The sequence below is a fragment of the Martes martes genome (assembly GCF_963455335.1).
Source record: "Martes martes genome assembly, chromosome: 3".
NCBI lineage: Eukaryota > Metazoa > Chordata > Mammalia > Carnivora > Mustelidae > Martes > Martes martes.
This window is the reverse complement of record NC_137890.1, coordinates 10608187-10624796: the sequence shown is the minus strand read 5'-3', so window position 1 is coordinate 10624796 and position 16610 is coordinate 10608187. Positions and strand designations below refer to the sequence as shown.

At 37.7% G+C, this 16610-nt stretch overlaps 1 protein-coding gene across 2 annotated transcripts in view; it reads left to right on the top strand.

Annotated features, from left to right (window-relative positions):
- PCCA (propionyl-CoA carboxylase subunit alpha) overlaps positions 1-16610 on the top strand; it is a 403819-nt gene that overhangs the window by 144336 nt on the left and 242873 nt on the right. For both annotated transcript variants that reach the window (XM_080798184.1, XM_080798183.1), the window contains exons 9-10: positions 5438-5516; positions 9920-10022. In XM_080798184.1, coding sequence (XP_080654310.1) covers positions 5438-5516; positions 9920-10022 — 182 coding nt within the window. The remainder of the gene's footprint in view (positions 1-5437; positions 5517-9919; positions 10023-16610) is intronic.

The following is a 16610-nucleotide window of genomic DNA, read 5'->3' as shown; positions in this document are numbered from 1 at the left end:
TTTTTAAAACTCATTTTGCTACAAAAAGTGTAAAAATTATATAAAGCAAGAATTATTCATGTTTATTATTACCGTTGGGTAGAATATATAGGATATTCAGTTTCCAAGTGTCAATCTATAGATTGTTTGGTAATTATAAACAGAAAGTGGCATATTTTTCATGAGGATATTTAATGGGCACCATCTGAATCAAATAATCAAATATCATCAGGAAATAGACAAATGGACTTTTTTTTTCTTTTTTCTTTTTTTGTTTTCTGGTGTCATAAGAATTAGGGTACAATATCAGTTATGTGATACTTAATTTTTTTATTCTGAATGTGATAATAAGGAAGCAATCACTTAAATTCAAATTGTGGAATAATTGCTTGCCTAATTCCTAGTCGTCTAGGAATTTTCAAAAATACCACTTTCATGAAGGACACCCCTCTCACCTAACCCCTCCCCCCCCACATACACACAAACTCGAAACCAGAATCATAAGTGAACTCTTTCACATTAAAGGAGAAAAGGGGAATCTAACAAATGCAATGCGTAATACTTGATTTTCCTATAATTATAATGTACAACTTTTATCTGGAGATTTCCTTCCTGGCTGTCTCAGGAACCGTCTCCCTCTTACCCCCCAGGTTCTTCTATTCTCTCTTCTGAGGTTCTATTATCAGATCCTGTTCTGTCCATCTGGAGGACTGTCCTACTCTCTAAAATAGCTTTCATTTTCTTTTAACTTGTAACCTTTCTTTTGGGAAATAAAGGCCTTGAAGTTTTAAGTGTTTTCCAGCTGTTTTTATTTTATTTATTTATTTTTATTTTTTTAAAGATTTTATTTATTTATTTGAGAGAGAATGAGAGAGAGCATGAGAGGGGAGAGGGTCAGAGGGAGAAGCAGACTCCCTGCTGAGCTGGGAGCCCGATGTGGGGCTCAATCCTGGGACTCCAGTAGCACGACCTGAGCCGAAGCCAGTTGCTTGACCAACTGAGCCACCCAGGTGCCCTTCCAACTGCTTTTAAAAGAAGGCAAGGGGCACCTGGGTGGCTCAGTCAGCTGAGCATGTGACTTTTGATTTCTGCTCAGGTCATGATCTCAGGGTCCTGGGATCTAGCCATGTGTCAGACTCCTTGCTTAGTGGGGAGTCTGCTGGAGATTGTCTCTCTCCCTCTCCCTTGGCCTCTCCCCCTGTGCTTGCATATAAATCTTAAAAAAAAAAAAAAAGACCAAAAATTTTTATACTTTTTGAAAGATTTCTGATTTGCACCACCAAATTAGGGATAGGAAAGGTGAAATACTTCATTTTTTTTTTTTTTAACTATTTTCTCTGTCAGTCATTAAGTTCTGAGAAATCTTAATCCAAGAAACCCTAGGTGAAAAACTACATAAAATTCTTTATTTTATGACTGTTGCATCATTAAGGTATCATTTCCTTTATCAACTTTATGTTACCAGGTTATGCTGCCATGTATAGGGACAGGTTTTGCTTGAAGCGGGGAGGTTACGTATTGTGTCTTGCGTGGGGCAACATGGTGCTGTTAGTTGGTCCAAAAAAATTGATCTTTTAGACCTGTATTCCATAACAAAATGAGAGAGTGCTGAAGCCTCTAGACTCTTCCTTCCTTTCCTTATCATTCATAGCCAAACATCCGAATTGTCAACAAGTCATGCAGACTCTACCTCTGAACCAGTCAGCCTTTGTCTGTCTTTGAGCCGAGTGGGGGTTGCAGCTGTCTTTCCCTTGGAACATGGCAGAAGCTTCCTACTCAGTCTCCCTGTGCCCACCCTTGCCCTTCTACAGTTCGGGCCTTGCAGAGTAGCCAGAATGAGCTTCAGAAATCCAACATTAGGTTGCTGCCCTCTCCTGTGTAATTTTCCAGCTCATTCCTTCTGTCAGGAGTGTTCCTTCCTCACTGGTTGTCAGAGGGCTGGCTTCAGTTCAGCTCTGTCAGGCCTCACTTTCAGCTTCCGTCTTACAGAGCAGCCTTCAAGGAGAAGTAACCCTGATCACCCCCTAATCACTTCCTTCTGTTGTTGTCACTGTCCCATCTTCCATGAAGTATGTGTATTACTGCACACACGTGTACCGTATGCATGTTCAGGCACATGTGTACTCATGCATCTTTCTCCACTAGATGGTAAGGGCCATGAGAGCACAGAACTTTCTGAATTGTTCATTTTGTATCCCCCAGAGCCACATCAGTGCTTGGCAAATGAAGTGTTTACTGAGTGTATATTTTTGAGTTGATGAACGAAAATGTGGTGGAAAGTTAGAGGATTGCTGCTTTGCAGTGGAAAGTAAACCTGCTGATTGCTGGGGGGACGGGAGAACAGACCTGTCCTTGAGGTCTAAGGACAGAAACGTAGGAATAGTTCTTTGGTAACCCGAGTTTCTGTATTTTCTTAAATACCTGATTTTTTCTCACGTAGTATTTAGTCCATTTCTTTTTGGATGCGGTAGGTGGGAGGGAAATAAAGACTAGAGACTCCATGCATGTCTGAGTTGGGTGAAATCTCTGGGTGGTCTGGGTGGTGAGGTCAGGTAGCGGGAGTAGGCATCCAGGGAGAGGATGAGAGGCATGAGGAAGAACTTGCCAACACCACTAGGACCTGAGATGTCTTTTTTTAAAGCAATCTTTTCATACCAAGAGATTTTTCTCCTTTTAAAAAACATGAGAATTCTGTTTTGTTTGTTGTAAGGAAGGTGGTTCTGTTTCAAAAGTATGGCAACAGAAGAACATAAAATTAAAGATCTGCATCGTAGACTAAAGCTGAACGCAGGAGTAAGTACTCCGGTGGATAATAAATTGGGACAGAACATTAGTGGAAATTTTGTGTCTAGACCAGGTAAAGTGAAGGAATGGTGATCGACAACAAATTGATTATTTCGGATTTTTCCAGGAATGTCAGCTTTTGGCTCAATCTTTTTTTACCTTTTTCTTCCAGTTCGTGGCACCGCATAACTTACCTCAATTAGAGTTGGCGAGACGCAATAGGAAATAGGAAAGTAGGGATGAGAGACTGGGCTTTTTGGTAGGATTTAACATCATCTGTGTGGAATATTCTTTCCCCTTTCTTCAAATGGCGAGGCCTAGTTTCTCCATGGCACGGTGGCAACATAAAAATATGTTCTATCTGAAATTTAATGACTGACTTGGTGTAAGAAGTTGAGTAGAAAACCTTAGCTTTGTGTTATTCCCAATTATACTTCAGAAATTACATTGAGTTGGTGACTATAACGTCACTAGCTTATGCCAGTTTCTTCCGCGCTCCCAGCTGTGTTACATTTGGCCTGTTCCGTCAGGGACTCCTGTCTTCCCGGGTTGCATGTATTCACAGGTCTGATGCTACATTGCCTCCTTTTGGGGGACCATTTTGTAATTGCCTTATCACACACTGCCCTGGTGCCTAACAACGTCTCTCTTTTTCTGAACACATAATAGTTTCCCAATGACAAATTACTTTTTGTGTTTTGTTTCTCCATCTAGTTTCTTGTGACCAAGGACAATTTCCCAGTCTTATTTCGAACCTCACAAATCACTGTATAGCCCAGGCCCATAGTAAATAACCAAGACAAGATTAATACTGGAATCAGAGTAACTGCAAAATTTCCCAATTCTCAGAGGAAACTGAAAACAGAGATAAGGGATGTAGATATCTTACCTCTTGTGGTTTCCTGTTTCCTGCTTATATGGATAAATAGTTTTGGAACGTGAATTGATAATAACTTTTTTTTTTTTTTGGCATATGGATCCATTTGTTTAAATTTTTTGTGAAAACGTTTTCTCAGGCATGGCAGTTTCTCATTGTTAGATGTTATTTCTTCACTGCTCCAAAACAGGCTAATTCTTCTTCAGTGAGTTCAATCTGATTCCTTTATGTGACGTTCATGGTGAGGCTACAACATCGAAGGAGACATATTCCCTTCTTCTCGCTCTCATGCAGGATCTTGGATGTGCGAGAGGGACAAGCATATTTTCTCTCTAATTTATATTTTAAGTCTTTTTCTTCTGCCATCCCATGGATGCTCTCCAGCTGGATTATTTTAGTCATTTTTAAAAACCAATTCCTGCTCTTCCTGACAAAAATGTTCAAATCCCGCTCGTCCTTCATAGCCTCATGTTAACGGCTTTTGCTGTCATATGCTTTCCTTAATCTCTTTTCTGTTACCTTCCTATGATACTTTTCTGAATTTCCAACGATAGAATTATTGGGTATTTCCCCCTTTTTCCTCCTAGATTCTTAGACTACCAATGTGAAAAAAGGATGTTAGTCTTCTCACTGCACTTAGCTTTTAAAATGCTTTTAAAATGCTGTCCCATGTAAACATAAGCAACGTCAGAATTTTAAAAAGTGAATTAATTATGAAACAGAAAGCAAGTGCCATCTTAACTCAGTTGAAGTGAAGAGTGATATTTGTGGGTCGGGGTTAAAGGTCCATGACATTTGGCCCTCTCTTCCTTTTCCTCTAGGATCCTGTAGTTAGAGTGTAGTGCTGTTTGAGCATCGCAGGCTGGGAAGAGTCTTTTAAGCACTCACTGATCTTTTTCTTCAGAAAAGATCATAAACAAGTGTCTTGGACGTGAATGTATCCACCTTGTTTTTGGAAAACCTCTAAGCAAGGAGATTTTTTTTATAGCCTTTCTTGATAAATTGATGCAGGTGACTCAAGCTGTCAAAATTTTTACCTTATAATAATCTAAATACTTAATAATAATTTTATTATTTAATTTTGTCTTATAAAACTTTAGCTGGAGATCATTTGTTCGGGCCTTACTGTGTGTTTTCATCTTACTTGCTAGCGTACACATTCCCTGTTGGATGAGTGGAAATGGTGCAGTAGCCTCTTCACCCGTAACACCGAGTCCTGGAGCTTCTGTTTCCACCCATAGTACAATAACCGTGTGACTTGATTTCCCCCCAAATCATTGTGTCAGTTCTTGCTGATAAAAGCTGTAGGGGTTCTCTGAGACTTTTCAGATAAAAATGCCTCAAATACCTGTAAATCATTACTTTTGGAAAAGGGAATTTAATTTGTTATGCATGCAAACAGCACTTTGGGGGAATATTGTGTGTGTGTGTGTGTGTGTGTATGCTTGATATTATTTAAAAGTTGCTTCTTATCTTTGCTTAATTAATACTATATCTACTTCGGTTTTTGGAATCCATCGTCAAACAACTTATTTATGTTTCCTTAGCTTTTTGTTTTATTACTGGGGAAAATGTTGTATTTATTTGATACAAACAGTCCTTTTCTTTTGAAGTGATAACACTCTTGTTTTTAAAATATGAGATCATTACATTGGTGCTATTTTCCTGACTCTAAAAAGGAACTTTTAAATAAATTAGTTATTGTCTTCTGTGCTATTGAACATGTGGTCAGTTGTCATGTTCATGCATCCAGATGATCAAAGTTTGAACTTCTGTCTAATTCTTCCCTGCTGTTAGGCTACCCTGTCATGATCAAGGCCTCAGCAGGTGGTGGTGGGAAAGGCATGCGAATCGCCTGGGATGATGAAGAGACCAGGTGAGGTGCTGTCCAAAATATACTTTTGATGAAAATTGCAGTTACTAGAGTTTTATTAAACTGACAAGTAAACAGATACCAAAAGTGTAATGGAATAATTAGAGTAACCATCTCATTTTTACTCTTTTAGGTGGGAAAAAATGGAAATTATGCTGAAAACTTCCTTGTTTATATTTTGTTGATGATTAATGTGTTATTGAAAGATTTTTTACTTTAAGTGTTAAGGAAGGATTGTCTTTTCTTTTTTACAGTATATTTTTTAAAATTATGGTCATGATTCTATTTTCTAGATAAAAGCTACTAACATTTGATGCTTTATATTCTTAATGTGGGGCAGAGATTTGAAGCAATTACATTTAAAAGGGCAGTCATGATTTCATTTGCTTATGTGTTACTCAGTACACACTTTGCATTGCTTGTCTATGAAAATAGCAAACTACTTTGATAATTTTTGACCGTGGAATATATTTCCTTTTGAATTTGAAACTACTAAATGTCCTTTATATACAGTGCACTCTGTTGTAAATGTAGACCACTTTCTTTTAGCATACTAGTTTCAGAAACAAAAGTAACTTTTTAAAAAGTTTAAAAAGCCCAATGCATTGTTTACATGATTAGAAAATCATTTTTTGAAAACTGCCTAGTACATAGATTTTAGGGGATTCTCTTTAGGTTTGTGTTTTTATTGATTTTCACATTTGGCAGAAGAGACTTTTGTCTTTTTTTTTTTTTTTTAAGGGTTGGAGGAGACAAAAAATGACTTAATTATAGTGTTATGTTGCCTTTCAGTGCTCTTTCTCTACCCAGAAGTATTGTGGTCTTCCAGATGGTTCTCCTTTCTCCCTTTCCCTTGCTTTTCCTTTCCTCCCCACTCCCCCAGCCTCTAAAAGACAGAAGTCCAGAGCAGTTGGTGCAAAAGTTGTCCAGTACAAACTTAGTTCAGAAATTAGGTTCTGAAGGAATAAGTAAGGTAAAAATGTCCTTGAGGCAATACATTATCCTTTAAAATCTCTTGGGAGGGCACCAGGTTGCAGACTTGCACAGATGGTCTTATCTCTGCTAGAAAATTGTCTCAGAACACCGTTGTTTCTTTGGTTGAGCACCAGAGAAAGTAATCAGTTGTGTTGTGGGGTGACGAGGGATGATGTACTACTCTTTAAACCCCAGTCTTACTCCGAGTGACAGTGGTAGCAGAGACGGACTGCACGAATTCACTTGTTGCATGGACTGACGATACTTGTTGAGAACTTGTGTGGCAGTCACTGTTTTAGTAGTGCTCCTGGAATACAGCAATGAACAAAAACAGAGTAAGTCTTTCCTTCGTGAAGTTTATACACTAGATCACGAGTTCTTAACCTTTGAGTTCCTAGTCCCATAAAATTCAGAGGAGTTTTATGCATCCGGAAGAGAGAAAAAAGGACCTATTTCTTTCTCTTGCCTCTAACTGGGATTTAGTGTTTCCTCCAATATAGGCAATGAACTACTAGAGTAGTAGTATCTTTGGAACTTTCTACCACTTTGGAAATCACGTATCTTCAACAACTGTAATGTGCTAATATAACTCTAAGTAACAGTGATTATTAGATTTGTTGTTGGAGCTTACTATGAGTAAAGAACCCTATCCATATATTATATACCAAATTTGTCTTTAGAAAATAATTTGAAACCTGTATTTCAATATAATTTGTTTTTTGTACAGTCCTACACATTTTCTTTTTTTGCACTTTAAGCCTTACTTTGAAAAGTTCCTGTGCTGCATGATTAGGCAAAAGTGTTCTATAGAGTAAACACATGGAATGGGAGATAATGCTGTGGCCATCTTTGGGAAAAATGATCTGTTTACTCTAACTTCTGGGTAGGGAAGAATGACGCAGTAAGGATATTAAACACAACTTAATGGTTTTATAGGAGATGTATATTTTACAAACTGTAACTTTTTCCTCCTTGTGTGGCCCTTTTTGTATGGCACTTACATAGCAATTAAGCTTAGCATTTATTTTTCATTATTCTTCTTGGGATCTCGGGTTTCTTCTCCCTCATTTCTCTAGGGCTTACTGTTAGCAACATATTATATGGTGAAGATAACTCTTCAGTTTCTTGGCATTGAGATTTGCCATGCTGCTGTTAACCAATGGATTTTAATGTAGCATTTGGTATTTTCAGAAATCACTGTGTTCACTCATACAGTGGGCATCTTTTTTTGGGGAAAATAACCCTTTAAATGGCACATTGAATCAAAATATATTAATAAAATTAATCCACTGAGCCACCCAGGCACCCCAGTAAAATTAATAAAAATACATAAATAATTTTCTGTCTAAAATATTTCTCTCAATTTGATAAAAGTCATTCTCTATCTCCTGTTACTTTGGAAGAATCTAAACTACAGAAAAATTGAGAGAATATAGAGTCACCAGTTGCTAATATGCCACGTTGTATGTACTCCTTCCTTTCTCATTTCTTGGTGGTGGCGGGTGGGGGGGGTGGTTTGCATGATCCACAAAAATTTTAGTCTTCTTTCTTTATTTATTGTTTTATTATTTATTACTTTATTATTTTATTCTGAGGAGTGTGTCCCTCTTGGAACATCTTTTGTAAGTGTTTTCAGGAAAGTAGCATCTATGGCTTATCTTGGAATCTAGAACATCTCAAAGACTTTTTTTTTAATTTTTTTTAAACAGTGTTTGTTACTGTGTATTAAATTAGGGTGAGAATCAGGTAAGGTTGTTTAAAGTAGGCTCATGTCTTCATATTAACCTCTGGCTTTCTTTTTCCTATCCACATTTCACTGAAATATGGTGCAATGGAAAATTGATCACGTTTACATTTTGGAATACCCCTGCTAGACTTTGTGTGCTTTGAGAGCAATTTATGCTTTATTTTGTATTCCCATCACCTAAATATGCTGCGGGCTCATGGTTTCCTGATGAGTAAAAAACTTGTTGAATCAGTGTGTAACTGAGCATAACAAATGTTTTTAAAAGGTAGTTTTCCATGAGCTCCAAAATATCCTGGTGATGCTTTTAAATGTGATCATTTATTTGGGTGATTTTGATTTTTTTCTCTAGCATTCTTGGTTTAATGCAACATGAAAGCTCCTAGTCATTACAGCAGAGACAAACTGTAATGAGCTTTGTTTTTTCTTTGTGAATCATCATACCCCATCTAATAAAAAGTTGGTCATAGGGTACTGAAAACAATAACTCATTGTGCATTAGTTTCTTTGAGGTTTGCAGTCTCCAGAGATCTAAAAACTCCATTCCCCTAAATCAAAGAAGTAATAGAGGACTAAGAAAACTTGATACCTTTTCCCTGAGAACTCTCAGAAATGGGAATTGTTGCAATATGTTTTGAATTTATCTTCTGGTCATTGTTTACTTGCTGTGTTGTATTTTTTAAGCACAAAAACAAATGTGGTATTTATTTCTAATAATGCCAGATGGAATGTTTGCAAATTAAAAGGTCGGAAGAATTTTAATGTTGTATTTAAGTATAGATTTTTAGTCTGAAGATTAAGAAACTATTAGTGACATGTAAAAAGAATTAAACAACGTTCTGAATATATCAGTGAGTGGACAATAATATACTCAGTTTTAGGTAAGCAGGTGTGCATTTTTTTTTTTTTTGCAAGTGTGAATTTTTAATAGTGAATGAGCCCATTTCATAGTATATGAATTTGGTGAGCATATTTTAATTATAACAATTTAAATTATTGCAGTTTGGGAAGAAAGTGGGTAAAGCTGTAATTATATCCATATTTTTATTTTCAAAAATTGTACTTTTCTCTTTTAATGATTAATTTTGAACAATTCAAAAGACAAAGTTGTAATGATGTGTATGGGTATGTGAGGGCAGTTACATTTACATGTGTATATTTAAAATATCATGAAAAATATCATAAAATGTTCTTGAGGATCCTCCTCTTGTGTGTTCATTCTCGCTGAGTATTTCGTTATAGTTTTGCCCTAGTCGTGCCATTGGCCAAGTTGGCCCTTTACATTTTTGTATACGTATTCTGCCTCTTCAGTCAAATGAATATGCATTAAAATTTTTTTTTTACAATTAGTGGAATTAAAGTATGCTGGGGTGAGGAAATGGAATTTTTTGTGGTTCACTAAAAACATCTAATTTTTAACAGTTGGTGAACTAGGTATTGGTATTCCTATTTCATTATATAATCTAGGGTCAGAGAAGTTAAATCACTGACCCCAGGTCACAAAGCTCGTGAGTGTAGGAGTTGTTGATCAACGAAAGTCAATTTAGTTATTTGTTCATTAAGTGAATTTTTCTTTGCTTTGTTCATAAACCAAAATAAATATTTAAGTGCTTTGTTTTCTTTTATATTGAGGGCTGTATTTGCTTTGTTAGTTTGATTGTTCTCCCCCCCTATTTTTTTAAATTAGGGATGGTTTTAGATTTTCATCTCAAGAAGCTGCTTCTAGTTTCGGTGATGATAGACTACTAATAGAAAAATTTATTGATAACCCTCGTCATATAGAAATCCAGGTTGGTACATCTTAAGATGCTTTCTTATTATGACTTTAAAAAAATAATTTCTTTCTTCCATTTAGAATGATTGTGAATTGTTCTGATATGCTTTAATAACTTCAAAATAGAAAATGTACATGAATTGATCACTTCCCTTTGGAATCTGGTATACTTCTCATCAAAGTACCAGAATGTTGGTTAACATAGGGAATGATACAAAAATCCTGCAAAGAAACAGTTCCAAGCTGTCTGACCAAGCTAAAAATAATAGCCCTTAGAGAGATTCATTCAGTTCCATTCTGAGACTGGGCCATGACAGGGCTTGCTTTTTTTTTTTTTTTTGAAGTGCTTGATCTGGACTCCTATCATTTCAGTTCACCAAATGTCTGCATGGCTCACCAAGACGGGCATTCTTCTAGGAACTGCTAGTATAGAAATGAGTAAATAATTTTTTCTATTCAGATTAAGGTTTTAATCCAACTGCTAAAGCAGTTGTGGGGTGTGGATTTTAGCAAGACAAAAAATTGGTTTTCTGAAATAACATGTGGAAGACAGGGTCTCCTGAAGTTTTCATTTCTGTTAAGAATGTCTTCCGTTAAGAACCTTATGGCTGTGAATTGAATTAAAATTGATAAAATGTAAATATCAAATTTGAAATCCTCCTGAAGTTTAAGTATTGTTTTACTTATATAGAGAATTTATAGATATAGAATATATATATTCTATGTATATATGCAGAATATATAGAGAACAGAGAGTCACAAAACTAAAATAATAGGTTATTTGCTGCCCTTGCCCTTTTTGATGAGGCATAATAAAAGTCTTCAATTCTGTCATTGTGATTTTTTCAAGTTAATTATCATTTTACATAGCCTTTTAAAAAAAGATTTTATTTATTTATTTATTTATTTAAAGATTTTATTTATTTGACAGACAGAGATCACAAGTAGGCAGAAAGGCAGGCAGAGAGAGAAAGGGAAGCAGGCTCCCTGCTGAGCAGAGAGCCCAACGCGGGGCCCGATCCCAGGACCCTGGGATCATGACCTAAGCCGAAGGCAGAGGCTTTAACCCACTGAGCCACCCAGGTGTCCCAGGTTTTATTTATTTATTTGAGAGAGAGAGAGAGTGAGGGAGAGAGAACACAAGCTGGCAAGGGGCAAAGGGAGAGGGAGGAACCGACCTCCCTCACACCCCTCCCCCAGAGCCCAATGTGGGGCTTGATCCCAGGACCCTGAGATCATAACCTGAGCTGACGGCAGATGTTTAACTGACTGAGCCACCCAAGTGCCCTAGATATTTTTTATGGGTAGAAAATCTTCATCTAGATCCTCCAGTTTTCCAGAGTGGGGAAAAAATGTGCAAATATATCTAATCAGCATGTAGTCTTAAAACATTGCATGTAGTGTATTTCTTGCTGAAGTTAGCAGGGTTTTTTGTTGTTGGTGGTAGTTTTTTGTTTTAGATATTCTGAAGTGAGATATCACATCTCTTCAGTAAAGTCCACAAATCTTAAGGGTACAACTCAGTAAATTCTCATGCACACATGTATAACTAGCTGTACAGCAGCCATCCAGATCTGCATACAGCACATTTCTGTGACATCAGAAGACTTCATACAATTTCCCATTCGGTCCCTCCACTTGGCTGCCAAAGTACCTACTGTTCTAACACTACAGAGTATTTCTGCCTGTATTTACATAGATGAAGTCATACAACATAGATAAAGTCATACAACATATTTTGGTTATGTCTGACTTCTTTTATACAACATCATATCTTTGAGATTGTTCCATGAGGCTGTCTGTTACTGTTAACTCTAAAAAATTGCTTGGTGATATTTCATTGTTTGAATAACCTGCAATTTACCCAGTTTTCTGTTGGTGGATCATCAGGGTGTTTCTTGATAGTTTTCTGAGTATAGATTCTTTGCCTCTTTGGTTAGGTTTATTCCTAGGTATCTTATGGTTTTGGGTGCAATTGTAAATGGGATTGACTCCTTAATTTCTCTTTCTTCTGTCTTGTTGTTAGTGTAAAGAAATGCAACTGATTTCTGTGCATTGACTTTATATCGTGACACTTCACTGAATTCCTGTACAAGTTCTAGCAGTTTTGGAGTGGAGCCTTTTGGGTTTTCCACATATAGTATCATATCATCTGCAAAGAGTGATAGTTTGACTTCTTCTTTGCCGATTTGGATGCCTTTAATTTCTTTTTGTTGTCTGATTGCTGAGGCTAGGACTTCTAGTACTATGTTGAACAGCAGTGGTGATAACGGACATCCCTGCCGTGTTCCTGACCTTAGCGGAAAAGCTTTCAGTTTTTCTCCATTGAGAATGATATTTGCGGTGGGTTTTTCATAGATGGCTTTGATAATATTGAGGTATGTGCCTTCTATCCCTACACTTAGAAGAGTTTTAATCAGGAAGGGATACTGCACTTTGTCAAACGCTTTTTCAGCATCTATTGAGAGTATCATATGGTTCTTACTCTTTCTTTTATTAATGTATTGTATCACATTGATGGATTTGCGGATGTTGAACCAACCTTGCAGCCCTGGAATAAATCCCACTTGGTCGTGGTGAATAATCCTTTTAATGTACTGTTGGATCCTATTGGCCAGTATTTTGGTGAGAATTTTCGCATCTGTGTTCATCAAGGATATTGGTCTGTAATTCTCTTTTTTGGTGGGATCCTTGTCTGGTTTTGGGATCAAGGTGATGCTGGCCTCATAGAATGAGTTTGGAAGTTTTCCTTCCATTTCTATTTTTTGGAACAGTTTCAGGAGAATAGGAATTAATTCTTCTTTAAATGGTAGAATTCCCCTGGGAAGCCGTCTGGTCCTGGACTTTTGTTTGGAGATTTTTGATGACTGTTTCAATCTCCTTACTGGTTATGGGTCTGTTCAGGTTATCTATTTCTTCCTGGTTCAGTTGTGGTAGTTTATACATCTCTAGAAATGTATCCATTTCTTCCAGATTGTCAAATTTGTTGCCATAGAGTTGCTCGTAGTATGTTCTTATAATTGTTTGTATTTCTTTGGTGTTGGTTGTGATCTCTCCTCTTTCATTCATGATTTTATTTATTTGCGTCCTTTCTCTTTTCTTTTTGATAAGTCTGGCCAGGGGCTTATCAATCTTATTAATTCTTTCAAAGAACCAGCTCCTAGTTTTGTTGATTTGTTCTATTGTTTTTTTAGTTTCTATTTCATTGATTTCTGCTCTGATCTTTATGATTTCTCTTCTCCTGCTGGGTTTAGGCTTTCTTTGTTGTTCTCTCTCCAGCTCCTTTAGGTGTAGGGTTAGGTTGTGTATTTGAGACCTTTCTTGTTTCTTGAGAAAGGCTTGCACCGCTATATATTTTCCTCTCAGGACTGCCTTTGTTGTGTCCCACAGATTTTGAACTGTTGTGTTTTCATTATCATTTGTTTCCATGAATTTTTTCAATTCTTCTTTAATTTCCTGGTTGACCCATTCATTTTTTAGAAGGATGCTGTTTAGTCTCCATGTATTTGCGTTCTTTCCAAATTTCCTCTTGTGATTGAGTTTGAGCTTCAGAGCATTGTGGTCTGAAAATATGCAGGGAATGATCTCAATCTTTTGGTATCGATTGAGACCTGATTTATGACCCAGGATGTGGTCTATTCTGGAGAATGTTCCATGTGCACTAGAGAAGAATGTATATTCAGTTGCTTTGGGATGGAATGTTCTGAATATATCTGTGATGTCCATCTGGTCCAGTGTGTCATTTAAGGCCTTTATTTCCTTGTTGATCTTTTGCTTAGATGATCTGTCCATTTCAGTGAGGGGAGTGTTAAAGTCCCCTGCTATTATTGTATTACTGTCGATGTATTTCTTTGATTTTGTTATTAATTGGTTTATATAGTTGGCTGCTCCCATGTTAGGGGCGTAGATATTTAAGATTGTTAGATCTTCTTGTTGGACAGACCCTTTGAGTATGATATAGTGTCCTTCCTTATCTCTTATTATAGTCTTTGGCTTAAAATCTAATTGATCTGATATAAGGATTGCCACCCCAGCTTTCTTCTGATGTCCATTAGCATGGTACATTGTTTTCCACCCCCTCACTTTAAATCTGGAGGTGTCTTCGGGTCTAAAATGAGTTTCTTGTAGGCAGCATATGGATGGGTTTTGTTTTTTTATCCATTCTGATACCCTGTGTCTTTTGATTGGGGCATTGAGACCATTAACATTCAGGGTAACTATTGAGAGATATGAATTTAGTGCCATTGTATTGCCTGTAAGGTGACTGTTACTGTATATTGTCTCTGTTTCTTTCTGATCTACTCCTTTTAGGGTCTCTCTTTGCTTAGAGGACCCCTTTCAATATTTCCTGTAGAGCTGGTTTGGTGTTTGCAAATTCTTTCAGCTTTTGTTTGTCCTGGGAGCTCTTTATCTCTCCTTCTATTTTCAATGATAGCCTAGCCGGATATAGTATTCTTGGCTGCATGTTTTTCTCGTTTAGTGCTCTGAATATATCATGCCAGTTCTTTCTGGCCTGCCAGGTCTCTGTGGATAGGTCCGCTGCCAATCTAATGTTTTTACCCTTGTATGTTACAGACTTCTTTTCCCGGGCTGCTTTCAGGATTTTCTCTTTGTCGCTAAGACTTGTAAATTTTACTATCAGGTGACGAGGTGTGGACCTATTTTTATTGATTTTGAGGGGCGTTCTTAGCATTTCCTGGATTTTGATGTTTGTTCCCTTTGCCATATTAGGGAAATTCTCTCCAATAATTGTCTCCAATATACCTTCTGCTCCCCTCTCTCTTTCTTCTTCTTCTGGAATCCCAATTATTCTAATGTTGTGTCGTCTTATGGTGTCACTTATCTCTTGAATTCTCTCCTCATGGTCCAGTATTTGTTTGCCTCTCTTTTGCTCAGCTTCTTTATTCTCTGTCATTTGGTCTTCTATGTCACTAATTCTTTCTTCTGCCTCATTTATCCTAGCAGTGAAAGCTTCCATTTTTGATTGCACCTCATGAATAGCTTTTTTTATTTCAACTTGGTTAGATTTTAGTTCTTTTATTTCTCCAGAAAGGGCTTTTATCTCTCCGGAGAGGGTTTCTCTAATATCTTCTATGCCTTTTTCGAGCCCTGCTAGAACCTTAAGAATTGTCATTCTGAACGCTAGATCTGTCATGTTACCAATGTCCGTATTGATTAGGTCTCCAGCCTTCGGTACGGCCTCTTGTTCTTTTTTTTGAGGTGAGTTTTTCTGCCTTGTCATTTTGTCCAGGTAGGATTTGCTTTCTCCTGCTGTGGAATTCCGCTGTTCTTGGTGACTGAAGTTGGTTTTGGATGGGTTTCTTGTTGATCTTCTGGGGGAGGGGCCTGTTGTAGTGATTCTCAAGTGTCTTTGCCGCAGGCAGAATTGCACCGCCCTTGCCAGGGGCCGGGCTAAGGAATCCGCTCGGGTTTGCTTTCGGGAGCTTTTGTTCCCTGAGCGCTTTCCGTAGACTTCCGGAGGATGGGAATGAAGATGGCGGCCTCCCAATCTCTTGGCCGGGAGGAGCCCAGAGCTTGGGGTTCCGCTCCTCAGTGCGCTCTCAGAGCAAAGCGCCCAACAGCCCCGCCTCCCTGGCTTGCGGTGGCGCCTCGAGGAAAGCAGTCAATTGCTGGAGCTTTCAGAAAGTGATCGATTTTCTGTTTCTGGAATTGTTGCTCTTCTTCTCTTCGATTTCCCGTTGGATTTGTAGGTGTTCACAATGGTTAGATAAGCTATCTAGCTGATCTCCTGCTACCGATGTCGTCTCAGCCTGCTACTTCTCCGCCATCTTGACTCCTCCCCTCTCTAGGTGATAATTTTAAACATACGTGAAAGTGTCTCCTAGTAACTTAAATCGGTAACATAGGTGTTTGCCGTATCTGGTCTAGCTTGGAAGTTTTTGTTAAATTATTTTCCTCAATTTGCATGTATTTAATTATATATGAGGGAATTTGTGCTCATAATAAAGGACATACAATGAAAAGTGAGCATTCCTTTCACCCGTGTTCCAAGTCCCCTGGTTTCTGTCCCTAGAAGCAGGCACTGTTATATCCTGCTATTTTTTTACCTGCTAATTTTCACATGCTGGGTCCTTTCTTAGGCTAAGACTGCACTGGTGGTGGCAATGGCACCATTCTGTGTGGTTTAACCCGTGTTTCTGCACCTGGGCACTCCTGGCATTTTGTGGGTTGGATCCAGGGATACTAAATGGCTTGCATTTTGTGGACACCCTGTTATCTGTTATCATGGAGCTTTTTCCAATAAGCAGTGTATTTGGGAGATTTTTCCACATTGAGGACCTGCACAATGTAAAAAGCTGTATTAAAAGTAAAAGAAAACAACAAAACTCACGATGGGGGACTGTCTTACTGGCTCAGTCAGTGGAGCGTGACTCTTGGTCTCCAGGTTGTGAGTTCAAGCCCCACCCTGGGTATAGAGATTACTTAAAAAATAAAATCTTAAAAACAAAACAAAACTCATGAGGGATTTAAGTATTAACTTCCCTTACAGGCACTCTTTATGTCGTCTAGTCACGTAGTCTGTTAATTTATTTAGTGGAATAAATCGCTGTCAAATTACTTTTGTTGACGGATGCTTAGGTGG